The 27,608-nt window shown below is 40.1% G+C and overlaps 3 protein-coding genes across 4 annotated transcripts; 1 reads left to right on the top strand and 2 right to left on the bottom strand.

Moving 5' to 3' along the window:
* Window positions 1-1,020: 1,020 nt before the first annotated feature.
* On the bottom strand, window positions 1,021-12,183 carry irf5 (interferon regulatory factor 5). 2 transcript variants are annotated; one of them, XM_048267664.1, is made up of 9 exons: window positions 11,839-12,183; window positions 6,256-6,430; window positions 4,254-4,440; window positions 4,072-4,094; window positions 3,939-3,966; window positions 3,368-3,814; window positions 2,712-3,101; window positions 2,483-2,601; window positions 1,021-1,550 (listed from the first exon to the last, which is right to left on the bottom strand). In XM_048267664.1, the coding sequence occupies exons 2-9, from the start codon at window positions 6,427-6,429 to the stop codon at window positions 1,362-1,364; spliced, it is 1,557 nt and encodes a 518-aa protein (XP_048123621.1). In that variant the 5' UTR covers window position 6,430; window positions 11,839-12,183; the 3' UTR covers window positions 1,021-1,361. The 2 variants fall into 2 exon arrangements, with proteins under 2 accessions (XP_048123621.1, XP_048123622.1); XM_048267665.1 differs by having other exon boundaries at window positions 6,256-6,496.
* A 509-nt stretch (window positions 12,184-12,692) lies between these two features.
* On the top strand, window positions 12,693-14,918 carry LOC125310978. The gene is made up of 6 exons (XM_048268778.1): window positions 12,693-13,263; window positions 13,475-13,569; window positions 13,689-13,783; window positions 13,962-14,012; window positions 14,149-14,266; window positions 14,667-14,918. Exons 1-6 carry the CDS (start codon window positions 13,077-13,079, stop codon window positions 14,916-14,918), a joined length of 798 nt encoding a protein of 265 aa, XP_048124735.1. The 5' UTR covers window positions 12,693-13,076.
* cdhr5-rs (cadherin-related family member 5, related sequence) lies at window positions 14,821-26,086 on the bottom strand. Its single transcript, XM_048267326.1, has 16 exons — window positions 25,798-26,086; window positions 21,054-21,162; window positions 20,738-20,946; window positions 20,582-20,638; window positions 20,347-20,439; window positions 20,057-20,143; window positions 19,855-19,965; window positions 19,588-19,758; window positions 19,383-19,473; window positions 19,192-19,298; window positions 18,896-19,096; window positions 18,437-18,568; window positions 18,255-18,333; window positions 17,336-17,529; window positions 16,875-16,895; window positions 14,821-16,336 (listed from the first exon to the last, which is right to left on the bottom strand). The coding sequence occupies exons 2-16, from the start codon at window positions 21,118-21,120 to the stop codon at window positions 15,425-15,427; spliced, it is 2,532 nt and encodes an 843-aa protein (XP_048123283.1). The 5' UTR covers window positions 21,121-21,162; window positions 25,798-26,086; the 3' UTR covers window positions 14,821-15,424.
* Window positions 26,087-27,608: the final 1,522 nt, after the last annotated feature.

Raw genomic sequence — 27,608 nt, forward strand, 5'->3', positions numbered from 1 at the left:
AATCTAAGACTTCTATGCACACAAAACATCTTAGCATGTTTTTGATATGTCTCGTGTCAGGTGGTGAAATGCTTAGGAGCACAGATTTTAATGAATTAGTGCACAACATTTGACAAATCTTTTTAGAATTAGAATTTAATTTACAATTTCAGTTTCAAGCTCTTCCAGTGTAGAACCCTTATGTGTGGCAGAATCAGCTACTGAAATGACAGTCAAAAAAATAACCGTTAAGTCGTTGAAGGGGGTTTGCTCTAAGTTCTTGAGGAGCATGCGTTTTGACAAGAAACAAGGGGAAACAGGCCAGTGCCAAGTAAGACTTTAGTAAAGGGAAGTGCTGTTTTTTCAGTTAACCTGGCATTTCCTAAGCTCTGTGGATTCTAAAAGTGAATTGAGGCATGTCCACAGAAGTCCACAAATTTGGTAAGGACAAAAGCTCATCACCTAGTGTTGGAACTATTGACAGGTCTGAGGAGGCCCATTTGAAATGTAAAATGCCCCAGTTACATTTATTTGATCTTACAGGATCTGAATTTCAGCGCAGGTATTGTGCATAATTTATTTCAGTCCCGCAACTCTAGCCATCATGCGAGAAATTCCCGCACACATTTCACAGCGCTGTCTGATAACGCAAATCTAATAATGGAGCTGGACAGACCAACTTCTGACTTCAATTGAACGTAGCCCGATACAGACACACACACGCAGGACCACTTTGCAGGTGCCTCTCTCCCTCCCCCTCTCTCTCTCTCAGCAGGATTTGTGCTAGGTGCATCAACTGATAACTGACAGGAAAGGAAAACAAATGTTTAGCGATCAGAAGCTGTTTTTTTGCCCCCCCCCCCTCCCCTGTATTAATCACCCCTATGTGAAGCACTGAAGGGGGGAATTGCCCCCCCCATTTTAAAAAATGAATTTTACGCCCTGATCTTAGTTGGCAAGGCTGGGAGTGTGTGTCATACATGGTAACTGGATCGAACTGGTAACTGAATAATGTAGAGAAATCTGAGACGATAGCCCCACTGTCTAACACTGCTATGGTATTTATTGAAATAGAAAACCTGAGTAAAAATGTGTGAATGGACACAAAAACTAGGTCAAAGGAACATTTCTGTTCCAAGTTTTCATTAAAAAAAAAAAAAAAAAAAAAAGTCCATGGCTAGTTTGTTAAAAAAAGACAGCAGCTAGTAATCAAAAGGCCAGCATTTCATTGAAATGTTAGTGAGTGGGCCAAATTGAGTTGGATAGCAACTCAAGCCCTCATGACACAGGATAAAGTCCATAGAGCCTTCTGAAGAATGTGCGGTACCCAGGAGAGCTGCTCCTGACACCAACTAAGTCAGTCAGTCAGTAGTAAATCTGATTCAGGACTGGGTGTAGAGGCGTAGGTTTTGGCCATGCTGACTCTGCAAGAGTCTCTGCAGCTCTTTGAACTGTTCCACTGTCTGGTCTTTTAGATCTGGGTTGGAAATCTGAAGCCGGATGCTATCTAAAGACCAGGACAGCTCACCGGAGAACATCTCTGTAAGAATCCTTGCCACCACAGGTACCACCTACAAACAAACAAACAAACAAACAAACAAACAAACAAACAAGTGACTGTCAATGTCAATACAGAACCTATGGAACTAGAGGGTCTTACAACAGTAATCTTTGCTTCAATACTACACTGGAGCTACGTTAGTGTATGCCGACTTGACCATATGGCAACATCCTAAGGTCTCTTTTGCGAAGCAGCTTGAATGTTAATTCTAATTTTGTAAGTTACTTTGGATAAAAGCCAAAAAATGCCTTTTCTAAATGAAAAATAGTCAATGTAATTATGGGTCAGTGGACCTCATACCAGTAATTGCTTATCAAAGGTATGCTTGACATCCGATTATTACTGATTCTCTCATGTTAGAACACACTTATTCTCCATCCTGACTCCCTCTCCTCCCTCCCTTGCCTTCGCTTGAACAGTTATTTATTCTATATGTGATCACAAACAATATCCTAGTGGCACTGTACTTTTATTGTACCTTAATTGTTCTGAGGTGCTTTGGCTAAAAGCCTCAGCTAAAAGACTAAAAGTGTAAATAGCCATTTTGCCATTTACTGAATAAAAGCACCCTTCAGTGGCCACATGCAAAAATCAAATACAGTAGATTACAATGGTTATCTGAATTTAGTATACTTAAACAAAGACCAAGATTCTAGGCCAAATGATTTAAGTAAACAAGTGGTGATAAACACCTATGCCTGAAAATAGATTAAAAAGATGCATACACCTATCTAGTGTTGGTATGACCGGTCCCCACTCCCATAAAGAACATGACTGTCAGTTCTATGCCCCAGACGGAGCGGTGTCCCAAACACAAATACCATGCTCTGCTCAACAACAGTCATCAAATAACTATTATGCTATTAATGCTAGAATACAATACAGAGAATACATTCACAGACTCCGTTTTGGACATCTTTACATAATATTCATTTTGCATACCTGAACAATGATGAGTTTCTTCTCTTTAGGTTTCTTGTCAGGCCAATCCTCTCCAAAACAGAAATAGATTTCAAAAGGTGGCAGGGAAGGGGCTTCATTTTTTTGGTACAAGATAAGTCCTGTCAGAAGTATGACACATGCAAGAAATTATTTTAAAATTCATCAAGATTGATCAGTTACTTTGACAATTTGCTGAAGAGGTATAGCTTTCCAGTCAAGCTAATCTTACCATGCAAGAACTCATTAAGACTGAACACTCTGATCTTCTTCTCCCTCTCCATAGGATTGGGAAGACCATTTTCTGATACTCCTGGGCCAGACCAGAAGACTTTGCACTGACAGAGACGCACAGCATAGATGTCCTGTCCACGGATCTCCAGGACTAATCCCCGGTCCATCACATCCAATAAGTGGTCAGTGTAGAACTTCTGTTTTTCATTCACAATCTCTGCTGTGCCTGGAAACAGCACCTGATTGAGGTATACAGGGCCAAACAGGTCCACCTGTTCAGGTGTTGGTTCCAGGTGACCATAGTAAAGTCGGCAACCTTGAGGGTTACTGACAGTGAGTGACCCAGCCATCCGACCACGGTATTGGAACTTAATGTCCAGATCAGTCACTGTGAAGAGAAGTAGACCTAATCATGCCCCGGTGATATAACAGGCGCACAAAAAGTCTTGTTGAACACTTCTCAAATGTCAACCCTCAACCCTAAGAATATATATATTAGTCAGTTTGCTGAATGTTACAGTGAGAAAGTTGAGCATTGTGTGAAAATATGACCTGACATACAGACATCAACAAGCAAGTAAATATATAGAATGACTAGGTTGGGTTTCAAATAATTGCAAAGTGAAAATATTGGATGTTGAAATCTTGACTCACAGGGTAGCACATGTGGACTGCTCAGCAGGTCATAAATGCAGGGCTGAACTTGGGGTTCTGCTACAGTCTGCACCCCTGGCATTGGGCTCTCCACCATGGGCACAGCAGGGATGGCAGGAGTAGAGATTTCCGTGAGTACAGGGTTGGGCATGACCCCTGTGTCCATGGCCAGCCCATTCTCCATGGGCCCTCTGAGCGCAAGCATTCCCTGCTCCACGCTGCTCATCATGGCCATGTGCCTACCGAACTCTTGGGGAGCCACTGCCGTCTGGGAGAGGTGAGCAGTCATGTTGGCAGTCCCACCCGCGTTAGTCTGGACGCTGTCCTGCAGAAGCGGCATGGCGGGTATGATGTGGGCAGGGCCAAACCGGTCACTCATGGGGGACGGGAAAGGGACATCGTGAGCCGAATAGACTTGAAAACTTGAGGGATCATTCATTCTGGAGTCTGATGTTGGGAGGACAAAAATAACTTTAGAACTTTAGGAGGACAAATTGACTTTAGCTTCCAAGTATTTCATTATTTATTATTTTTATTATTTATTATTTCATATATTAAAAGGAACACTCACCAATGGAGAGGTTTACAATGTCTGGTAGCTGAAAGTGAAAAATGTACTTTAGTTATCAATTATAAGCATAGATTATAAATATGTTACAAAAATCCAGCATGCAGAATATTGAAACTGATCTACTCCAACGCACCTCGTCTTCTTCACCTTCTTGATCTGTTCCAAACAAATGGAGAAGTAAATATATTTTACAAGTTAAGCTGGACAAATGATGGACATCATTTATAAAAATGTAACTGTTCAGAAGAGAGAATATTTGTTATCTCAATGATAATGAAATGAATATGGATAAAAGCATTCAATATTTAAATTCACCTCCATTGGATGGCTGGGCACACACTTCATATATTTTGTAAGGCTGGACAGGCGTCTCTTTGGTACCATCATACTTCAGTTTGAACTCTCGACTCTTATTGAGAGCACAGCGCAGGTTGGCTTTCCATTTGGCAGGGTCTGGCTCATCCACTCCCTCCTGGTACTTCCCTGTTTCCAGGGCCCAGGCCTAAACATGCAACAGAAATTAACAAACAAACTCCCTTGTATTAGCCTATGGATAACAACAGTCAATGGGAACAGCACAATGTACAGAAGAGTGAGGGCAAAAGTTGAAGAATACGGGCTTTGCTCAGAGTTTAAGAATGTACATTTGTAGCTGTATTTCTGTGATTTCATAATATACATGCCTCTGGGCTTTAAACACAAATGTAGTTACCTAAAAATAAAGGCTTCAAACTCATGGAGCCTTTGACTTTGCGGATGTGCGCCAAGAATGCCTGCTATTGCACTATAATGGTGTTGTCGCAGGTAGGTGCATGAGCTGAAAAATCTCCCTTAGCGCTAAATTGGTATCCTGTGCATTGACAATGGACATAGAGCAGAATAGCGGCAGCCACAGATGAATATTCTATGTTTAATTTAATTTAATTTAATTTAATTTAATATAAGATCAAATCCTTGCATTGCCATTGAGCTGCGCTTTTTACGCACGCAGCCTTTCCTTACCCCGCCCCGCTCTCTGTTGTAGCCTGCTGCCCCTCCTCTGCATGTGCATTTAACAAAATATTTACGATTGTTGAAGGATTGTTGTTGCCACATAGAAGCATTGCATAGAAGACGTCTGGCTAAATTGCTATTAAATCCGCTCAGCATCGTGACCATGCTGAAGCGCAAATTTGTTCAAAACTGCTGCGTTGAAGTTAACTCTGCTAAGGTCTTATCACAACATAGTAGGCTACATTGAAGAGACTAAACTTAAAGTTAAGTTATGCAATCAAGCAGTATCTCAAAGCAAACGTTAGAATAGGCTACTGTTTGGATGTAGAATTTAGCATGCTTAGCCTACTTACAGCTGCTTGTCAATTTCGTTGAAGGGCTCATTTTATTGACTGACACTGAATGTTTGCAAAATCCCGATGTAAATGGAAAAGTGTTTTCCAAAATTCAAAAGTGCTTGTCCCAAGGAGAAGTAGGAACCTTTATTTTAACTTTGTAGAAAACGTTATGAATTGCATCTACACAGCAGCCTTTTAACGTTAACTGTGTTAATCACGAACATGGGAATGTTTGGCATGCCATTTTCAGAATGAGCCATTAAACATGTGGGTGCACATCAGTTTTTGTTTTAGTATTTGGTATTTTTCTATCTGTGTTTTTTTTTTTTTTATTTTTTTTTAAATTGTGTCCATTTGTTTAAAAATACTGGAAAAAGTGTAGCCTTTATAAAACACTCTGCAACCCTTCAAATTGGCAGCATTACATTCTGTGCCATTGAAGTAAGTGTGCCATTGAAGTCTCCATTTTAGTTTTCTTGTTTTCCTGGCAAACATAGGCCCTATGAAGCTTATGACTAACAAATAATCCTGTACAGCTAGGAATTTGGATCTTGTGTAGACTTCCTCATTTTCAACATACAAATAAAGATGAAAAATACATGAACAACAGGGAAGATAATGGTTTAAAGCAAAATTCCTAATTTAAGGCACTTCAATAGTTTTCCAAACATACTTTAATAGGATCCTGAAATGTAAACAAATATGAGTATTTCCATTGTAAAACATAAAGCTGTCCATATTAGTGTGCTACAGGCCAGCACAGATGGACTAATTATTGCTTAAATCAGTCCATGTGTCCTTTAAGGGATTTCCCCTTGCACCTCCAAGTTCCTCTTAGGTCAAATCCCAGAGCACAGACAACTGAAATGAAACTGAAGCCATTTCCGTGCACAAAGAGAACCCTGAACCAGAATACATGCTCAATGTGACGTGTTAGAATGGTAGGATTTCACAATCCTGGTTTCTTTAACATTGCTTGTCCTCACCCTAAATATAGTGTTCTCCTCCTCTGGTGTGGGCATGTGACGGGTAGCATGGTGCCAGGGGATCTGGAAAAGCTTGTGGTCCTTACTGAGCCATTGCAGCCCTGGATAGTTCCCACTGTTCACTTGAGCCAGCAGCCATGGCTTCAGACGGATCCTTCTTGGTTGGATACTCATCCTAGAAGCAGGACAGGGTAGGGCGTTTGAGTGTCTTTATTACCTTGATCAGTGTAATCCAAGACAACTTGAGCCAGTGGTGGGAAATTGGACAGGGGAGGAAGAAAAAAAGGAACTACAGCAATGATTGAAACAGCACTGCAGGGGAAAACCCAGAGACTCTAATACTGCTTTGTCATGCCATGGTGTCTCCAATCACAACAGAATATCAAGAATACTTAGTAAGTTACTATACTTAGAGTTTGGTTCCAAATGCTATATCCTCCATTTGAATGAACTTTCATGAATCATTTTTTTTAATGTTGTTTTCCAGTTTTCCTAATTTCAGTGGAACTGCAATTGGGTTATTGTTATTATGACCGCCGCACAGCGAAGCAGTGGTCATATAGGTTTAGATAGATTATTATTATTTTTTCTTTTTCGCGTGGCCAAATTTCCGTCAAGGATTCCCGGGACACTGAAAGACCGGGGTACACAAAACTTGGTGGGCATGTAACCCCACATGGATAGCATGGAACCATCATTCTTTTTTCGTTTTGATCTGTAGCCCCCCCACTGGACTAAACCCCCCGAAAGGAGGGTAGGGCAGACACAGTTTTCTGTGAATATCTCGAGAACCGTAGGGTTTAGGAGGACCACCTTTTTTTTGTATGTTGATCTTAAGAGGCCATGTCAACCCATTCCATAACCACTCATTTCATGTATAGCGCCACCTAGTTAAAAACAAAAAAGTAAAAATGAGGTGTTGTAATCGCAGATATCTGACCTAACATGGTCAAAACTGCACATAATTGGAAGTGTAGGATCATTATGACACCCTCTGAATGCACGCCAAGTTTCATGGAATTCCGTTCATGGGCAGCCATACAATAAATTAATTTATGTTACTGTACACCAACTGGCCTGTAGGTGGCCGGACAGTTTTCTGTGAATATCTCGAGAACCGTAGGGCCTAGGAGGACCACCTTTTTTTTGTATGTTGGTCTTAAGGGGCCAAGTCAACCCATCCCATTACCACTCAATTCATGTATAACGCCACCTAGTTAAAAATTAAAAAGCAAAAAATGAGGTGTTGTAATCACAATATCTCTGGCTGACATGGTCAAAACTGCACGAAATTGAAAGTGTAAGATCATTATGACACTCTCTGAATGCATGCCAAGTTTCGTGGACTTTCGTTCATGGGGGGCCATACAATAAATTCATTTATGTGTACATTTAGTGACTGTACATCAACAGAGTTTTCTGTGAATATCTTGAGAACCGTAGGGCCTAGGATGACCAATTGTTTGCATATGTTTGCCTCCAGGCACATGCACACACACAGGCACACCCACAAGCACACACACACACACACACACACACACACACACAGAGGGATAGCTAACAAACGTTCAGAAAAAGTCCTGTTGGCAAATTTGAGTTGAAGTCGGTAAAGGGGCTATTTCACACAATTTGAGGGTGCTGAATTCAAATATTTTGTTTACCAAGCTCAATTTTGAGTTTTAAGCTTGCTAATTAGCATAATTAGCATAATTCCCATACTTTTTGGTTTTGCCATCAGATATCATAGGAATTGCAAAAAATAAGGCATTAATATACTCTTTGTGTATCAGATATGTTGTAGGACAGGACAGGAATTACCCCAACGACCTTCAAGTAGCAAATAATAAAATAAGCTAAAATTAAAATATAAAGATTCAGTATGACATTTAGAAACAAAATAGATTCCTTGATAATAAATTCATAGAATAGTAGGTGACTGCTCATTTTTCTGTAGAAAGTCCTGTCACTAACTATTATGAACAGTTGTAAGTCTTTACAGAGGATTTACACTGTATTTATTTTTTTACTGTAAAGGCGACTGTGCTTGCCTAGTTAAAACATCTCACTGGTGCTCTTTCCGATCATTCAAATTCCAGCCATGCAGAAAAATGGAAGAGTGTGTATGTTTGAGGAGTGCTGAAGAGTGCTATGGAGATTGCATTATTTGCAAAAAATTTAGACAAGATATCCTTTATAGTGCAACAAAAATAAATTCTCCAGAGCATCATTACTACAAAGGAAGGAAAGTGGACCTAGGACAAATCCTCAGCTATGAACTGATTAATGTCCCTGTAGCTATTGCAGATAGCAATGGTTATTTGTGAAATGGAAATAAGTCTATCCTTACTCAGGTGCTGTCTAGCAATGTGGAATGTCCAGTAGTGATCACTGCAAAAACTGCTCATTCAACACTGGTAATAGATGCTCAAGATCTAGTTATGTCTTTAGGACACCCATCTGACTGCAGCACATTAGTATGCAGGAAAGTTTGTGAGAAACTTTCGTATTGGTATTTGTTATGTGGTAGCAAATGATGTTAACTATCAAAGAAATAGACCTAATGTAGGAATGCACACAGATATTGCAACAGATAATGGTGTAGGCCTCTGATTAAGACCTGAATGGTTGAAACATACTTATTAAATTACACTGTCTGGGAGCTAAGAATACTTTCTTCACTTTTTTTCCCTTTGCAACTGTCAAAGAAATCCCATAAACACGGGAAGGCCTAGGGTAGCCTCCATCAGATGGCCTAAAGACTAGGCTCTTCTGCATAGCATTAAGTGATTTGCATGCAGTAATTTGAACACTGACCTTGATCTAGCCTACTTTGGCTATTTAAAGGTAATTTTAGCCAAAACACCACACAATATAAATGAGCTATAACAAACAATAAAGGACTTAATCACACACAAACTACTATTTTACTGACTACAAAAATAATAATTATGTAATTTAGAAGTTTAAAACCCAGAATTGACCAAAAGTGCACCAAATTCAACACAAATGACTCCATACACTTGGAGGAGGCTTGCGTCCTTTCTTTTCCAGATATTTTAGGATTTGGATATCGTTTCAGTATCGAGTATCAAGATATTTATGGCAGGTATCGTATCAGTCATAATTTTGGTATCGTGACAACACTATATGCCAGAGCCACTCTGTTTTCTAGATGTCAAGGATCGGAGGCTCTACCACCAAGTGATGCTTCTCAATGGCATATTAGAAGAGCACATTATCAAGCTCTATGGAGGCAAGCACACACCAAATCCAGTGTTGTCGGTTGTTGCTGACGGTAGATGCAGTTTTGCATTAGGCTTGTTCCCGCTATCTAAGTTCATATGTACTGTAGGATATATTCTGAGTTGAAGGTTATCTGTGCAACTTGTTATTGTGATGAAATGCATTGAACATCACATGAGTGACTCACTATGGTCGAAACGTTGTGTTAATAAACCACTCTGGGAGCTTATAGAAACAGTGTGCGGGTATCTTTTTATTTTTCAATTGTTGGTATCCCAGCACCTGTTTAAATCGTGCATTCGACTCTTTGACTCACTAGCAATGAAAGCAATGAAAATATGGTTGTGTTTTGATTAGAATTTCCGAGTTTATTACATGTTAACTGTAATCATGTTCCATCCCGATCTAATCCTGGGTGCTGGACAAAACATTCTTTTTATTACATGTTAAGCCCTTCATCAGACGTCTGAATCATAATTAAACTATAACTTGGGAGCATATACTGGTGTTGGAAAACTGTAATCATGTTCCCATTAAATATAATAGAATATAGCATGGCTTCTTTAATGCTCAAACATGTATTTAGAGAACACTTTTATTTGGTTTTAATGATTACTTTTGAAATAACCCCAAATTAGGGAAAAATAAGCAACAAAAAAAAAAAAAAAGAATAGCTATTTTTAGTTAAAATGCTGATTATGCAGCTTAAAACTCAGAATTGAGCTTGGTAAACAAAATATTCAGAATCAGCACCCTCAAATTAGGTAAGAAGTGTGGTTTACCAACTTTTCCTCCAATTTGCCTTCAGAAGTTTTCTTCTGTGAAGCTGCTCTCCCTCTAACACACACACACACACACATAAACACGTACGCACAAATGCACACAATTCAACAATTTCTCAGCATTATGAACAGGCAAGATGGGAGTGGGGTTGTATAAAATGTATTTTACATGTGAAATCTATGAACTAATCATGTTTTGGTACTTGTTGTCTAGCAGATACCAGTGAGAATTGAGTGTGCATAATGCAATTCAGTGAGAAAGTTAGAATCATATGCCTTTCACCTTTTGTTTTTAGCCAGCAGCCAGACCAGCAGATACCCTGACTTTGCTGAATTACTGAAGCTAAGCAGGAACAAAGTAGGAAATGAAAACAATTTGACAAGTGTGACTTATTTTTGTGGAAAAAATGTGCCGGACTGGGTGGCGGTCATATTTTGTACCGCTCTTTACTCAATCAAAACAACACAACCGCAATTTTACCGATATACCTGAAATACACAATTACATGACTTATTAATGTTTTCAAAATGGAGATATAGCGTTTTGGAATCAAACTCTTCATAAATTGTTTCATGTTTAGAGACAACACAATGAAAGTATATTACAGGAATAATAGTTTCTCTCTTATACTGGACTGCTGTTGTGATGTTAGGTCAGGTGAATACAGTAACAAAAAAACTGTACAGATGGAACTTGCTCAAGGCAACCTGGAGTGCTCATAAACAATATGAACAGTCTCGTATTTTTAAGGATATCATGTGCACAATGACCGTGCGCTGGAATGTCTACTGTTCTCACAGCTGCAATGCAATGCATTGATGCACTGTAGAAATAAACAAGCCCTGGGCTAGCTATATTTTACAGCTTAGGCTATATTTTGATTGAACTTCACTAAAATAAAATTCAAGAGAACGTACAGTAATTAGCCTAAGTCTCTACAGAGAAAACTATTTCTCCAACAGTAGGCCTACTGGATGTGAAGTGGGTCGGTATGGTTAGAAGTCACCAACCAAAACAGTTTATGCTTTAACGGGCATTTTCAACATGATTATCAAGAACCACATAGGCTACCAGCAAATAGCGAATACTTTACGTCATGCAGGCTACTGAGTTATACCTGCTGCTTTGAGTTGGCAGGGTTACCCTTCTGCCTTAATTTCCTGAGACGCATTTACCAGTATTTTAAAGCGCCGAATAAGTTGGCGTAGGCCATCAGGCTGTGGAGATCTACTTTCAATTACATTTTACGTTAAACTTGAGTCTAGTAACGAGGGAAGTAATCAATGGTTTACCCGTCGAAGTCACAAAAAGCGTTACCTACTTCCCTTTTGTCAAAAATGTTGCATGCATAGGCCTAATGTCCAAATCAGTGTCCTCTGCAACCATCTCTCTTGGTAGAGTAGTTCAGTGATTATATAAAAATGAGCCGTAGGCAAACATGTAGACACCAGTTCTCACAGGCTTTAAAATATGTCCTTCATCGCTGTAGGCCTATGCGCACAAAAAGCTACATTGTTTTAAGTCAAGAAAGTTACACTTAGCCTACTCAACACTCACCTTTAACAGACTGTCCTTTTATGGTAGGCTATACGATCTCGACTTTTTCAGTTGGCAAGGGGAACGTCTAAAGAGTCGAAAGGTGGTAGGCTACACCACCTTCCCAGGTAATCCAACGAGAACAGCGCGCACAAAATCAATCCAGGGTAAGGGTAGTTTACTCCAAATCTATTTTCAACTGACGATAATCGGTGTCGAGTTGGCTAAATTTGGTGAGTTAATTGTGGCTTACCGTCTTGTTTAACTATTGCGAAAGTTTGACTTCCACACACTGTAGCTCTTGAAAAATAAGCCTGCAAATTGAAGAACTTGCGCAGGTACCACCCTTCCGGGTGCCTACTAACTAGCAACATGCTGACAGACGGAAGCTGGGTAGGTGTCATATTTATTATTGTCAGCACGGTAATACAAGTCGCACGCTGCATCAATCAACCTGTATAATATAGCCTACTTATGTAGGCTACAAGGATACAAGTCACTTTTACACTTTAATCAAATATAGCCTATAGTTGTCTACCGTCATATATTAGGCTACTCTATGGTTTATTAACCCTCCAATGTTTGACAATTGTGTTCACTTACAGCATTTCAAGCTAAGCATTTATGGACAAAAGCCTGATTTAATGCAGATGTTTTTTTTTATTATTCAAACAGGTAGACTGATTTTGATCGAGACTTATTTCTGAACATACAATGAACATTATGCACGAATGTTATTATGACGTTTTTTGTGCTGGATTCTTAGCTGTAGCCTAGATAACCTGGTGATGGTTAAGTAGGCCTAAGTGCGGCGACGGATGAAGTAGCCCATCACTCTCATTATGACAGACGTCGAAGTTACAAGGTGAAACTTTTTGAAGCTGTCGCAACAGTTTTCTTGGCTTTTTCATAGATTGTAAAACTGAAACAGTAGTTACAACGCACTGCCTGTCATCTAGCCTATCTGGAATTCAACCACTGTTTTCAATAATGTGTGTGTTATAGACCAGCTCCAAGATTATTCATTCAATGCGCCCAGAATAATTAATACTAAAGGCGACTCAATACATACAACTATTTTTCTTTATGGAAGGTGCCTTATGCAGTTAAGTTACAGGTAGACAATTAATCAGCTCACCCCGATTGCAGCTCTCTCTCTCACACACACACACACACACACTTATCTATGCAGCTCTTTTCCTGGGAGTACAGTCATCACTAGAGAACCTCAGTACATTGATCCTGCACTAGTCTCCGGAATGGTGGTGTCCCCACCCAGGCCACTAAAGCCTTCAGTTGATGGTGTGCCTGTTAAAGATAAGAGTATAGATGAGAGGGCAGGTCCCTCGCATGCCCAGCCTCCTCTTCACAGCCAGCTAAACATGACGGCCATCAGAGAGCAGACAGTGTCACGTCTCCAAGCCCAGAAGAACAAACATGTAAAAGGTGAGATTGAACGCGCTCTTGTAGTAAAATATAATAGTGAGTGAGCATGCTGTATGCAAGATAGATACAACTGAGTGGTGTGGATATTTTTCTTTTATTAAAAAATATTTGGTAATTTACATGAGATTATGTTTGCTTCAAAATTGTGTTGAAAATTTTTGACTTTGTCATTGTTTTAAAACTAAACATTCCAGTTTCCTTCTGTTGAAAGATTTGTCACTGAAAAAGGATCAACTTCAGAAGCTCCTCCAGAAGTTGGACAGCCCAGGTAGCCATGAGTGTGGATCAAAGTGGCACAACGCAGAGGTACCACAGTCGTTGTCCAGTACAGGTGTTTGTGTCTGTCTAAAAACAATCTTACAGTATGTTCACAGCAAATGGTCTCATCGAGAGATTTGTTTGGAACACTGCTCACTGTTGTTAAGGTTCTCGGTGAGTTAAGTATGGTGACATCGTCTCCTGAAGACATAAAGAGAGAGAGGACACATGAGAGGAGTTTCTGCACCATGAAGAATAATGTGTGAGAATAATGTGTGAGCACAGTGCACATGATACACATGGATACATTTGAAATAGTTAATAATCAGTAGTCAATCGTTATACAAGCATATTATTATGATATAGAAGAGGTGATAGACATGATCTAATCTTTAACCTGGACTATATGTTGTTCTTCTTATTTTTCTGTCACAATTCAGGTCATCACCTAAAGAGGAAAGTGAAGACTGTTTGAAACAAACTCAGAAAAGGTAAAGTGATGAAATCTTTGGATGATTCTTTTGTTTGAATTTGTGAGTCTCAATAACCCCAATTGGAGGGGGAGGTTTTACCAGGAGTAATTTTGTTTGCAATATTAAGCTTTTATGAATGTCTCCTCAATGAAAGATCACATCTGGCAGTTAAGCTCTTCAGCCGAACATTTTTCCAAACCCTCAGTTTCCCACTCAGTCTGGCCTCTGTTGTTGTCATTGAGCTTGTGACCTTTATTACTGGCATAGTGAAGGTGAGAGATTGCTCTGTATTTGTTTTGTCTAATTTACGACACTTATGTGTTAGCTATATTATGTATAGTACATAACTGATATTAATGTTCACTGAGTGCAATGCACCCTAGGTGTTTTTACCATTTTTGCTTTGGTTATATTGGTATAATCATATAAGATATTTTATTGGTCCTTACGCATCATTCATCATAGCTATTCAGGCACTCACAGTTGTAGTGTCAAGTGAAACAAATAATATGACTTAACATTGTCATGTAGTTTCCCTTCAATCCTAACTGTGCTCTGAGATAAGAAAAATAGAAAAATGATAATAAATAAACTTAACTCCTGCGTGTAGTAGAGCAGTGTACAATACCATAATCATGGCTCATTGTATTCCCCTGGCCTGTCACACAATAGGTCTTGATCATGGGACTGGTGGAGGTGGTGGGAGAAGATGTCATAACTCCTCTCTTTGGTGCCATGTTCAATATCATCTGTGAGCCAGTGATCAGATTTCTTCGTAGCATATCGATGGGGATCAGAGATGTACTTCGCCCACTTCTGGCTCTTGTGATGGAATTTGTTCAGCACATAGCGCTGATCATTCAAGCTTTCAGACTCGTGGAAATCAACAGGTTTGATTTACCACAGCAATCAATGGATCTTTGATCTGATCAACTCACTTTATTAAAAAATTAAGTGTATGATCAAAGATCATATCAATGTTCTGTTGTTCCTTTACAACTTAAATCATTGACACACACATATATAAAACACAAAATATACTGTATATAGTCACAATATATAATCAAAACATTCATAAGATATGAACTGGATTTTCATATATCTAAATCATTTTGTTAATTTTCCTCATATTTATAGGACTGCATTCAAGTCTAAATAATCTTTTGACAGTTCTCTGACCCATGACAGTTTTACACATTTAGTTTGAAATGTCATATGGTCACACAGGTATTGCACAAATTAAGGCTGACTGATTATGCTCATTCCACAGAAGACACAAGTTTCTGTCATAAGTTCATCATTCATTCATCATTCCATCATAGAAACTATATTCCCTTTCCAGATTACTCTGTTTAGAATATGTAGCCTACTCCGATATTAACACAATTCACATTCGTTTTGGCTTGAACCGATTTTTTTTTTGTAAACACTTAAACTTCAACATCAGCAGAATTGTCTTCAATGCACAGAAATTGTGTCTGTGAAGGATCCGCTTCCTGATCCCCTTGTACTTCAGCGTCCTCCTTTGGAATTGATACAGATGTTTGGTTGTTGTTATTGGCTTGGGAGTCCTCATGTTTAGGTGTTGATAATAATTCCTTATGAGCCCTGGGTGGCTTGGGTCTCTTGAACTGAAATGTAATTCTTGGCCTGTCTTCTAGCATTGTGTCTTCCTCATCAGCACTGTAAAACGTAGGCTCCATGAACTCCTCCTCTTCCTCCTTCTCCTTGTTACCGTCCTCTTCTATAATCTCCTCCTCCTCAATGTCATCGCTGGCACAACATTCGCGGCTCTCCTGACATTCGGCTATAAGCTTTGATGTTGAATTATCAATCATTAGAACTTCATCGTCACTATTTTCACTCTCCATGCATTGGCGTCTCTCATAAATACTGGATGTAATGCAGAATTGAGTTAATATTGAACTGTCTCCCCTGCCTTCCATTCTGCCTGCGGTGTGGCGCCTTTCTAATCTCTTTATTCTGCTCTGGCCTAGCGAGCTGGCTTCCCAGTCCCCTCTGTAGGTCCCTTCACTGAAAGAGGCCGACTTATCAAGGAATTTCTCCCTGACCTCTCCATTGGTCAAAATAGATGAGGATGGTACATCGGACAGTGGTTCTGGCATGACTAGAATAGGAAGCATGTTGTTATTATTCCTGTGTTGATTGGGTTCTCTGTATCTGAACTGCTTGAGTGAGGTTGGGCGTAGAGAAATGTCATTGCTTTTAGTGTAAATTCCTTCCTTCCCACAAAGACTGTTAAAGTCAGTTTCATTGTCATGGTATGCTTCATTGTTGTAGGAGAACTCTTCAATAAGGGGCACTGGGCGTCCAGAATTCACCTGTCGATCATGAAGAAATGTCGTTTAGGAACATCTAGCATAGTAAGAGTGCTTGTGCACTTGCCATATCCACTGATGCAGTCCATGGATGAAAACACTTCAAATTAAACAGTCCATGTTTGGAACTGGATGTTGAAATTTGATGTGTTTGATGACGTAGATGGAAACATGACTCCACAGCACACGACAGAAATGGACACACGGAAGACACACGGAAGAGATTATGTACTGACCAGTGTAAACAGCGCATTTTTAGGGATTTTGCTGATGCCCACACCTTTACTGGTCAGTTCATAATGGTAACTGAACACATGTCCACCACAGGGCTTAAAGTTCTCAGGTACTCTACGAATTCGACGAATTCAGGCGTGGGCCAGGCTGCTGAAGATTTGAAAATAGATACGTATATGTAATGGATTCAAATGTTTCTGAGACGTCCTTACTTTAAGCCCTGCCACCACTACGCCACTCACAGCACAGACAGGATCACGGCAGCACAGAAAACACAATAGACACGACACACATGGCACAGACTTACCATCTGGTACCACCTTAAGCTCTAGAGTAGCAGGATTAATAGTGCCGAAGAGAGAAGAGAGGAGGAAGGATGTAGAGAAGAGAAATGTTTTTGCTGAGTGTAATTAGTTTAGTATATTTAAAGTTGGAAACTAATTTTGACAGAAACGTAGTGTTAGAATCATTTGCAGACTGGTTGTTTTTCTGAAGTTAGAAAAAAAACAACCAATTGTCCAAGAGTTGGACCAAAATTAGGATGAGAACAAATGTGGGTTGCTTTAGTTTTTAGTACTTGTTTAAATTGATTGAAAGTGGAGAGTAGCTATATGTGATGTGTTTGCCTTGCAGAGATTTGTTACATTGGTGCTTTCCCACACCACAGCTCTCTCACCAATTTTAACCCAACCCAGACTCATTGCATTTAGATTTTAACATACTTCTGGTTTGACATACCCTTGCTTTCATGAGTGGACCATCCCTTACCACATTAGGATGCTTCCCTAGGGCAACAGAGCCTCTCTCTCCAGGGTCCTGCCTATCCCTCCACCTCCTCGCAATCCGTATGAGGAGGCACAGTGCCGCCACAGCCAACAGGAGAATTACCCCAGCGATGCCACCGGCTAGGCCTGCGTCCATGTCACCAAACAGCCGTTCCTCTCCAAACTGACTCCGGGGAACTAGAAAAGAATTTGCAGGTAAATATTTGCCTGTTTTGTGAAAGAGTATGGCTGTTTATTCATAGATACCACTGCTAGGAGCAATTTCCCTAGATTTTGAAACTAAGGCTATAGAAATGTTCACTAGATCTGAGGAGGTTCTAGGTGGCTCGTCACCATCCATACAATTAAGCAATATGGCACGAGTGAAAGTAGGATTGGTAAAAATATATACCCATGGTGTTTTGACTGTACCCACGGGGCGGGAGGGTATATCCTTTACCCTACCAGTGCCCCCCATCACCAGTACCACATTGCTTTTATACAGTTCCACTCAAAACTAATCAAGTTCAAAGACAACAAATTGACAACCCCCCCATGCTAATCTGCCCTACATGCTAATCTGGTCAAATGTGATTACTACTCTCTTGCTTTGAATGACTGGTATGTTTGCGTCAGACAAGTCAATGCAAAATGTGGAGTTACTAGGTGTGAGGAGTCTGAGTGGGGATACCCTGGGATATTGCCACTCATGGAATGCCTCTCATCCAATCAGAAATGAATGAAGTAGTTCGACCGGACCTAACTGTTGTGTAATGTAAAATTAAATTGTCTAATAGAATAGAATGTGGACCTAATGGACATAAAGTTATTTTAGTCTTTAATTCCTTTCATTAACCTGGCTTAGCCATCACCATAACTATGTGTGTGTGTGTGTGTGTGTGTGTGTGTGTGTGTGTGTTTACCTGATTGGCCTTTCTGGAGAACTTCTATATCAACTGAAGTCTGAGCAGTCTCACCAGTCTCCAGGTCCATGGCAACCACCTGAGTGTTGTTGAAAAGGATACTTTCAAAACAGTTTACAGTTGGATTTACCAGTAATCTCACACATGTCCAGACTCAATAGTTCTGTGTTGTTGGACCTCACCTTGAGAATGTGTCTGTCAAATGCTTGGAGGAGGTCAGTCCTTGCAATCAGGAATCCGTCCTGTGTTATGTGATAGAGATTAGTGCTCGAGCCCTTTGGTTGGATGGAATACGCCATCCTAGGATTTACTCCCTGTAATTGTAAACAAAACTGATGAAGTTGAAAATATTTTGTAGGTAAGGGTAACTTTGTTTACATTAAATATAATGTATTTTTTTTTTTACAATTCTCTGAAAGTGAATTATGAATTGGTAATCAAATCAAATGTTCTGTTAAAGTGTTTTTAACAGAAGTGAAAAGGCAGACCAAGAATGTGATTATGTAAGGCAGGATTTAGGTTTCCCATGTAGATTTGTTTCTCTTGTTTCAACACAGTGAGTGTGGATCAAGCTCAGCAACAATTTGTTACACAATATTTGGCAGTCCCTCAGAAGAAAAATAAAAGAATTTTGTTAATACATCTCTGAAATCCCGGTCAATTGCTTGGACCATCAGGACGTCATTGCCATAGGTGGAGACCAGTGTTGCAGGACTGGAGCTTTCTATGAGAAAGCCCTTGTAGGTGGTTTTGTTGAAGTGGGGCTGAAAGTGGTTATCAGCTTGAACGTGCACAAGTGCTGTTGCCACAGTGTACTTCTTTGGGTCATTCTTCTGAGCAGCCTGTAGGTAGATAGAGTAGGCCTGTGGTGTTAGAGCATGACCCTGCATTTTCCCCACTGTCCCACCCCCACTGCATACATGGAAAGAAGTCTTACCATAATGCGTAATGTGTAGTTGGGTGTCAGCAGTCTGTTTTCCACACGTCTGGTCAGCGTGATCTGTCCAGTCGCATTGTCAATGATGAAGCGTCCATGATCATCACCTGCAGGGGACACATGTGTTTATGTTGTGGGTGGCCATTCTCGTGTGAGGCAGATCAAATGTGATGTAGCCAAGACTGACAGACCTGAAAGCAGGCTGTAGGCTATAAGAGCTCTGATGTCTTTGTCTCCGTCTTCAGCGCGAATGGGACCGGGAGCAAAATGTAACACACTGTCCTGAAACAACATGGAGAGTTTAGGTGAGTTGTGATTAGAATACAGGCCCAGAGCTTTCATATTCCCGTTTGATGCCAATGTGACTGTAAAAGTACTGTAAAAGGATGTGTATACCTGTTCCTTTTCTGTGATGTTGACAGTGTATAAGGGATTGGTACAGATCAAGTCATCCTGGTGTCGTGATATGGGAGTGCATGGCAAGAATACTGGGTACTGGTCATCCCCGTCCAGAACATTCACAATCAACGTCGCAGTAGTGTTGTACTTTTCCCTTGTGTTCATCTCCTGCGTTTTTGTACCAGTAGTCAGAATACAAAGAAACTCCATGTGTTGTAACTGCACATGGTTGACTGTGTCACTGTGAATGGCTGTGCTACTCACCACTGCATATATGACCACCTCCAGCTGAGTCTTTGTCTCAAAGTCCAGAGGCTTGTCCAGGATGACTTTGCCGCTGTTGGGCAAGTCTATTCTGAAGTAGTCAGCATCAGGCTGATCAAACAAAGAGAGGATGTATATGTATTCATTTGTTGTGGCTTGTTGTGTTGTTTTTGCTGCATTACACTAGCAAGTCATTACTCACCGATGTGCGATCAAGAATGTATAAAATTGTGTCACCATCAGCATCCTTGGCCTTCACAGCAAAAGCTTCCGAGTTTACTGCAGTAAGCTTTGAGAAATACAAAGACGTTTTTAATGGCTACGTGCAGTCGGTAATTTGATCACATTTACTGTCCTTATTGTTCATCTTAGTTATCGTTATTGTTCTTGTGTTGTTTTTAACACATCTCTATGTCCAGATAGGGACAACACAGGTTGTGTTGTTCCCAACACATTTGTTTTAAGAGTGTAAAATAGTAACTGATACCTCACCTCAGTTATGTACAGGGGTTGTATTGTTTTCTCCACGAACCGTGGCTTATTGTCATTTTCATTCAAGATCTCAACCATGATTCTGTATTCACTCTGTTAGGGATGATAGAATAAAAATCACAACCTCGTCAAAGGATTCTCTATATTGGGAGGTACAGTGCAACCGGTTGCACTGTATGTATTGTATGTATGTATAATGTAATTGAATGAAATATGTATCATATGAATGCCATACCTGTACTATGTCATCCTCATAACATGTCAAGAATGCCATTAGTACTGACCCCAGAGCCTTTTGACAATGATTAGGAGAATAGGAAAAGTCAATGATTGGGAAAATATGACGGCACTAAAGGGATAAAAATACATTTTGTCTGTAGATGACTCTTACCTCCCGATCTAAACCCCTAGTGTAAGAGGAGTTTAGTCTGATACTTTGCCCCTCTAGGAAAAACCAATTAGCATTCTCTCCAGTGAGGCACAGTCGAACAGTAGTGGTTCCAGGGTTTCCTTCCATGTTGATGTTTGCAACAAACTCCCCTGTCGGACTGTTCTCTCGAACAGAGGCAAAAATATCCTGCCCACCAAGGCATAGGCTGGCTAGCAATCAAACAGTAGATTTATCATGAATGTATCACATATGTCTGATCATTAGCATTCTTCCTGTGGAAAGGTTTTCATAGATTTGATACATGAATGATGTCTACCTTTTACGACGTGGTAGAGTATATTCATTGCCATTTGGCAAAGGAGAAGCTTCCAGGGAGTCAGCATGTTTTGAAATCTTCCACAACAGCAGGGTTCTGTTTCCACTGTCTGTCTGGGGGGAAGCAATAACATGATGTAGTTTCAAGTGAAAGGACAGATATACTTGTTTAGGGTAGTTTAGCAAGAAAATGAAATATTTAGAATTGTGCGTTTCTTGGAAAGCATTACTGTTGCCACATGCATATACCTCAACCTGCATTCTGTTCTTTGGTACGGTCACACAGTCACATGTTTTTGGGCAGAACATTACTTTGCCTTTTAATGGCTGCTGCTTTTGAGTTAGTAGAGCTGTGTACAGTGTCGACTGTGGAGGTATTTTACAGACCTGAATAGCCGTAAGCTTTGTACAGTATGTTTTGTCTTTGATTAGTGTTATGCTCGTATTGTAACTAATTTTGGATTAAAGTGTTTAACACATTAATCTTAGTATCAGTTGCTCTAGCAATACATTAAGCTCAGGAAGTTAGTCAAATGGTGATAGCCTAACAAAGTCTTCCTTGAGTAAATAACTCAGTTGGAGTATTATGCTGGATGTAAGTCATTTGACTTGAGACAGTGGGGTTGGCAATACTGACTATTAGTTTGGCCTTAATAAGCAGTTTGATTCCATGAAAATTCAATGAAGACTGAATGAAATGTAAGTAGTGCAGTGCACCTTAAACAATATTATAAAGTAATTTCTATTATTATTATTATTATGACTGCCGCTTCGCTGCGTGGCGGTCATATAGGTTTAGTCTAGTGCTGTCAAACAATTAAAATTTTTAATTACGATTAATCGCTGAATTCCTATAGTTAATCACGATTAATCACATATTTTATCCTATGATTAAAATTCTATTATTTTGCATTTTGAACTTTCCAGGAGTCCATATTAACAATAAAGCAATTATTGTGTATCTTGATTGGGATTCAAATGAAAGCAAAGCAAGTTACTTTATTAACTGAACTTTAAGACGTAGGTCTATTTGATCATTTCAAATCAAATTTCAAAAGATGTGCAGCAGACCTGAGGCAACACAATATATTCTTCAGAAATATAGCTGATATAAACTGAAATAAATGCTACTGCAGAAGTGCATGCACAAAATGTAGGCCTACACACATTATAAAGGGCATAACAAACAGAAAATATTATATTCATACTATATTCATTACCTTTGAGTTCAGTTGAAAATAAGGAACTTTTCAACATGAGTGCATTGCCATTTTATAGGCCTACAGTCTATGGTGCACTGGCCTACAGTCTATGGTCACTTGCCACACACATCAACGCCGAAGTTTTAACAGGCAAACACTGGATTTTATGGAGCAGCGACCAAATATAACTGAAACGTGATTAGGCCTACACGGCTGCAAAGTGCGATGCTGGTGTGCGGAGTTGTATTGAAAAGAATGGAATCTAATGTAAATGAATGTCGAAAGCAGAGTGCATCGCAAATAGTAGCAGCCAAAGAGGAATGTTGATAACAGAACAAGTGACGGTGAAAAATCTTTGGCGGCACACAACTAACGCGCCAGCCTAGGCTACTACTCTTTGGCCGCTCCTTAGCCCAACGGCGTGTGCAGCATGCCTTTACGTAGCCTACTAACTGGCGCATCATCATAAAGATACATTTGATCTGCATCACGCCCCATTTTAGCGGAAAACATGTTAACATTATATCATTGAAAGACAGCTAGTAATCACACGTTGACGTTACATGTAGTTATTAATTCACAGGACATTCAATCATTTTACTAACACGGCAGTTATGAAGAATTGTGTTTATGTAACTTACTCATCGAAACGATGAGTACATTACCAACCTTATTCGTTTGCAATACCCCATGTATTATACAAATTTAGCATGTACACTTACCATAATATCCCCTGCAAAACGGTTAGCTTGCTAGCTAGCTAACTGTGGAACCAAAGAGTATAGAAGTAACTTCTATTGAGTTTCGCCTCTTGTTACTTCATACTTCTACTTGTGCATAAACAGATACACACGCACACACATACATTCACAGTAATCATATGTATGACACATACTCACACAGTAGACATATGTATGCATGCATGCACATGCACAAACACACATACGCAGGCAAACACACAAGCACGCACACACACACACACACACACATAAACATAAACGTGTACACGCACACATGCACACAATTCAAGAATTTCTCAGAATTATGAACAGGCAAGATGGGGTTGGGGTTGTATAAAATGAATTTTACATGTGAAATCTATGAACTAATCATGTTTTGGTACTTGTTGTCTAGCAGATACCAGTGAGAATTGAGTGTGGATAATGCAATTTAGTGAGACAGTTAGAATCATATAGGCCTTTCAGCGTGATTTATTTTTGTGGAAAAATGTGCTGGACTGAAGGGTTATATTTTGTACCGCTCTCATTGTACATCTAGTTATTATTATTATTATTATTATTATTATTATTATTATTAACGATAATTTAGTTGACACTTTTATCCAACTGCAAATGTACAGTTAGTGTAAGATTAGAGTACAACAGTAACAGTATGTGTGTTTTTAAGTGTTCAATATATAGTATCATGATATATGTTAGAAGGTATGTGAGGAGCTTTTTGTTTTCTCTCCTTATACTGTTAAAAACAAGGAGCTTGTTTTACCTCCTGCTGAAGTTGTTTTGGCTGAGTGTCCTGATGACGTGAGTCCACTAACACCTTCACTACAGCCACGTTTTCACCCTGCCAATCCCATTTAGAGCCCCATGTTCTCCCTCCTCCACCTCACTGTAGTGTTGAGCACACTGCACATACACTAAAGCTACAATCCCTGTGCTGCTCTCGCTGACTTCATCAGGGAATCTTAAATCATTGTAGCTACACATAACGCATTTGATATGTCCAGATCTGTGTGTGTGTGTATGTGCAGCTGAAATTACTGTAGTGGTCCACTGGGTGTCTCTCTTCTCTCAGAGCCTTCTGTCGCACAGAGACAGTGGGTGAGAGATAATGAAGAGAGATCGTCTTAAGTTGTTTAGTGTTTATTAAAAGCTCCTCATTAGGACTACTGTGTAGTGGTGAAAATAAGAAGGTCTGAGGGGCTTCAAAGGGAAGTTCAGAGTTCATGATCATGTAAGCACTTCACTGATCTGAAGGACACAGATGACCCTACTCTCTACTTCACAAAGGGTCAAGAGGTTCACAAAGGTTCCAAACTGTGGTCTGAAGTTAACACTTCCTTAAATGTAAAAAAAATTGCCAATTTGTTTGGATCTGCTCATCAAATGGGTCGGCTCTTTGTATGTAATTGTTTTACCCTTGTGGAAGAATTACCTTTTGCAGAACACCCAAGGTGTCACTTGTACTTGTCAGAGCTGTATATGGCTCTGGTACTTGTACTTGTACACTTGTACTTCTAACAGTATGGCAACCCCATCTCTTTGTTTTTTAGTATAATCTGTTCAGCACGTCATATAAATCTGGATTGTAGTAATACCACAGATGGCTATTTAGAAGCATGGCTATAACTTGCATGAGCAGACAGATATAAACTAGTTGACAAATGCACAGATATAGTCTACATAGCAATATTAAGGACAAAGATTCCGTTCTTATCAAAATGAATAGACTGATTGAGTTAATGAATGACTGAATGAATGAATGGACTTAGCTTGGTATTCAATATAAAACATGTAAGCTCATACTTTAACTTGATAGTAGTACAAACCTAATCATTTCATTTCATTTGTTATCAGGTCTATTCAATGACATGGATTTGTTATACAATATGCAATTCATATAATGGTTAATAACCATATGGATTAGTGACTTAATGGCCATGAAATATGCTTCAGGAAGTAGGTCTGTGTCACACAGTATGGATTATGGGGATTACGGGGCAATGTAATTTGATATCCCACAACCCCTTACTGCACACTGCTGATGGTTACATCTCTTTTCATCTTTGCATTGTGTATTGTTTGTGTGTAAGATCATTCAATTCAAATGTACCTCATTTATGAGAATTACTGAGGGATTTAGCACTGAGGGAAACAGCATGAGAGGAAAGTGTCAGGTCAGATACTCTGTGTTGTTTACTTTGTGCTTATGAAGGGCATATTGAAAAGCTCTGTGAGGCCTCTTTTCCTCCATTCTCCCAGCACTAGTCTCATTAGTCTAATGGGATGACTGGACCAAACATCTTCAAAGCAATTAGGAGGGAGAACGCGCTCAGTATCCACAGCAAAACAACACCATTCTGTTTCAAAACTCAAACTAAAACTTAGCTATACACAAGCATTGGGGAGTATGTGAGTTTTCTCAGTGATTCAGAAATGTGTGTGATCTTAGATGTCTTACATTCACTGATGTCTCTGATGTGTTACATTCACTGATAGAGACAGTGATTCCCCACACCTGTACAGCCCCTCTGGGTCTGTGAGTCCTTGACCTCGACCCTTAAGCTTAACTCAAGCATCAGCCTTTGTCCGAGCAAATCCGCATAGATAAAGCAAAACAACTGCCCATCAAGTTGAATATATACAAATCCATGGATCACTAAACGACTAGAATAAGGATGAAGTTCTTTCTATTTGACACACAAATGCACATACACACACAGACTAAATCCTACAGCAAACAACAATAAGCAGAACACAAGGCATATGCACAGGACTTGCCAGCAGCTCCATGAGCCATACTCACACTTGCATTTATGAAGGCATGGAATCTCACTCTGGGGGCCAGGAGCGGTCAGCCCTTGATGTGTAGGAACTCGGGGGATCCTGCAGGCTCTCTCTCCAGACCGCGTCCCTGTTCCTCACGGAACATCGCTCTCTCTCTCTCTCTCTCTCTCGGGGACGAAGGTATCCACAGCAGCGCTACATGTAAACACGTTCTGCGGGCCTGGATAAAGCAGCTGCACCTCACTGTTAAGGATAAAGAGGGAGCAAAAGGGAGAGGGAGAGAAGTGTGTGTGTGTGTGTGTGTGTGTGTGTGTTTAAAGAGAATTAAAAGCTTTCGCCAAACACAGACAGGGGGGGCTTAGAAGGCGTTCCCAGGACAGGAGAGCTCAGTGGCCACTGAGTGAGGTTAAATGGAGAGCGTGGACGCCGCAGGCTGAGAGGCTATTGTGTGCCAAGCTCATGCAGCCTGAGCTGCCCGGTGCTGCCTCCTCCTCCACACTGGCCCGCAGCCTGAGGCACGTGCGCTCTCGACTGATGTGTCCTCTGTAATGACCATACCACGCAGCTCTTTTACTGGTGGAGCTGTGTCATTCAGACTCATTGCTAGGACCCGGTTTAACCTTGATGCCTGGATTGGTATTCCTTTCATATTGCTTGACTTTGCTACGTCAATCCCACCCTTTAGAAACCCTCTGTGAGACTGCTGTTCATTAATCACATTTGACAAGGGATTATGTAGCTCAGCACTCTCCTCCCCCTCTCACCTTTATACTCTCCCTGTCTCTCTCATTTGCTTTCCAACTTGCTCCACAATCTTATACTTTGGAAACAGTACTAGACCGCTCCAGAATCTGTTGTGTTGTGATCCTTACATCCACTTGTTTTCAGGTATTCCCCCAACTCTCTCAGCTTACAGCAAAGGCAGTAACAGGAGATAATTGGTTTAGTCATCTTACCGCTGTGCTATGATTAACTACTATTATGGATTAAACACTATTCACTTCCCATGGCTCAAATGCACATACACAATGGTGTCAAAGTCCCCTCTTGTTCCTTGTACACTAGCGTCTGCCTTGCAGAGCCAGACAATCAAAGAACATTAGGCCAGACTGTGACTCAAATGGAAATGGACTTAATCATCAGACACAGGACTTCTCAATCCATCCACCCCTTCCAATTCTCCCCCCTCTATTTATCTGGCAGAACGTGTGGAATTACAGTGTCCTCTCTCCCATGCTCGCAGAGAAACCAATCAGACTTAGACCGAGCTCACCTTTATATCTTGTTGCTCTAACTAGTGACCCATGCCCTTGTCCTGCGGATGAAATCTCAAGTGACACATCAAAGCTCTTGTGCACGTCCACTCACAGTTATGTACATGTGCACTTGCTATAGATAAGTACTTTTTGATCATGCCTTGTCTCTTTAAGTTTCTGAGAGGTGCTTGAAGCAAAACACAATGGCTACTTGCATCACTTCTGGTTTCTTGTTGGAACAGGTGCATATTGCCCCTAAACATGTTTGCCAGCATCTTAAGATCCAATGTGTCTAAAGTTCACTCAACAAAGAGTTGTTTATTCTTATTAAATAGCTTTATTATTCTTTCATAATTTATTTGAAAGAATATCAAAATGTGGCTAAAGGTGAATGAGATTGGTACACTTGTGCTAAATCCCCTGGTACTGTGAATGGAGTTGAATTTCTGTGTTAGGTTTAGTGGATCAACTATAAACATTGTGCTGTCTTCTTAATTTTCTGGCCGAATAATTCTAACTGTTGCACAATTGAGTTACAGAATGTTCTGGTCTACAAATCTGATTTTCATTTCAG

The sequence above is a fragment of the Alosa alosa genome, chromosome 17 (genome assembly GCF_017589495.1).
Source record: "Alosa alosa isolate M-15738 ecotype Scorff River chromosome 17, AALO_Geno_1.1, whole genome shotgun sequence".
NCBI lineage: Eukaryota > Metazoa > Chordata > Actinopteri > Clupeiformes > Clupeidae > Alosa > Alosa alosa.

Coding starts and splice junctions, on each gene's coding strand:
- LOC125310978 (XM_048268778.1), top strand. CDS start 13,077: ATGGTGGTGTCCCCACCCAGGCCACTAAAGCCTTCAGTTGATGGTGTG. Junction 13,784..13,961: donor TGCACCATGAAGAATAATGT/GTGAGAATAATG, acceptor GTCACAATTCAG/GTCATCACCTAAAGAGGAAA. Junction 14,013..14,148: donor TTGAAACAAACTCAGAAAAG/GTAAAGTGATGA, acceptor CCTCAATGAAAG/ATCACATCTGGCAGTTAAGC.
- cdhr5-rs (XM_048267326.1), bottom strand. CDS start 21,120: ATGCTGACTCCCTGGAAGCTTCTCCTTTGCCAAATGGCAATGAATATA. Junction 19,966..20,056: donor ACATTCTTGATCGCACATCG/GTGAGTAATGAC, acceptor TTGTTTGATCAG/CCTGATGCTGACTACTTCAG. Junction 16,337..16,874: donor GCTTAAGGTGGTACCAGATG/GTAAGTCTGTGC, acceptor CATGATCGACAG/GTGAATTCTGGACGCCCAGT.
- irf5 (XM_048267664.1), bottom strand. CDS start 6,429: ATGAGTATCCAACCAAGAAGGATCCGTCTGAAGCCATGGCTGCTGGCT. Junction 3,967..4,071: donor AAGAAGGTGAAGAAGACGAG/GTGCGTTGGAGT, acceptor TTTCACTTTCAG/CTACCAGACATTGTAAACCT. Junction 3,815..3,938: donor CATTGTAAACCTCTCCATTG/GTGAGTGTTCCT, acceptor TCCCAACATCAG/ACTCCAGAATGAATGATCCC.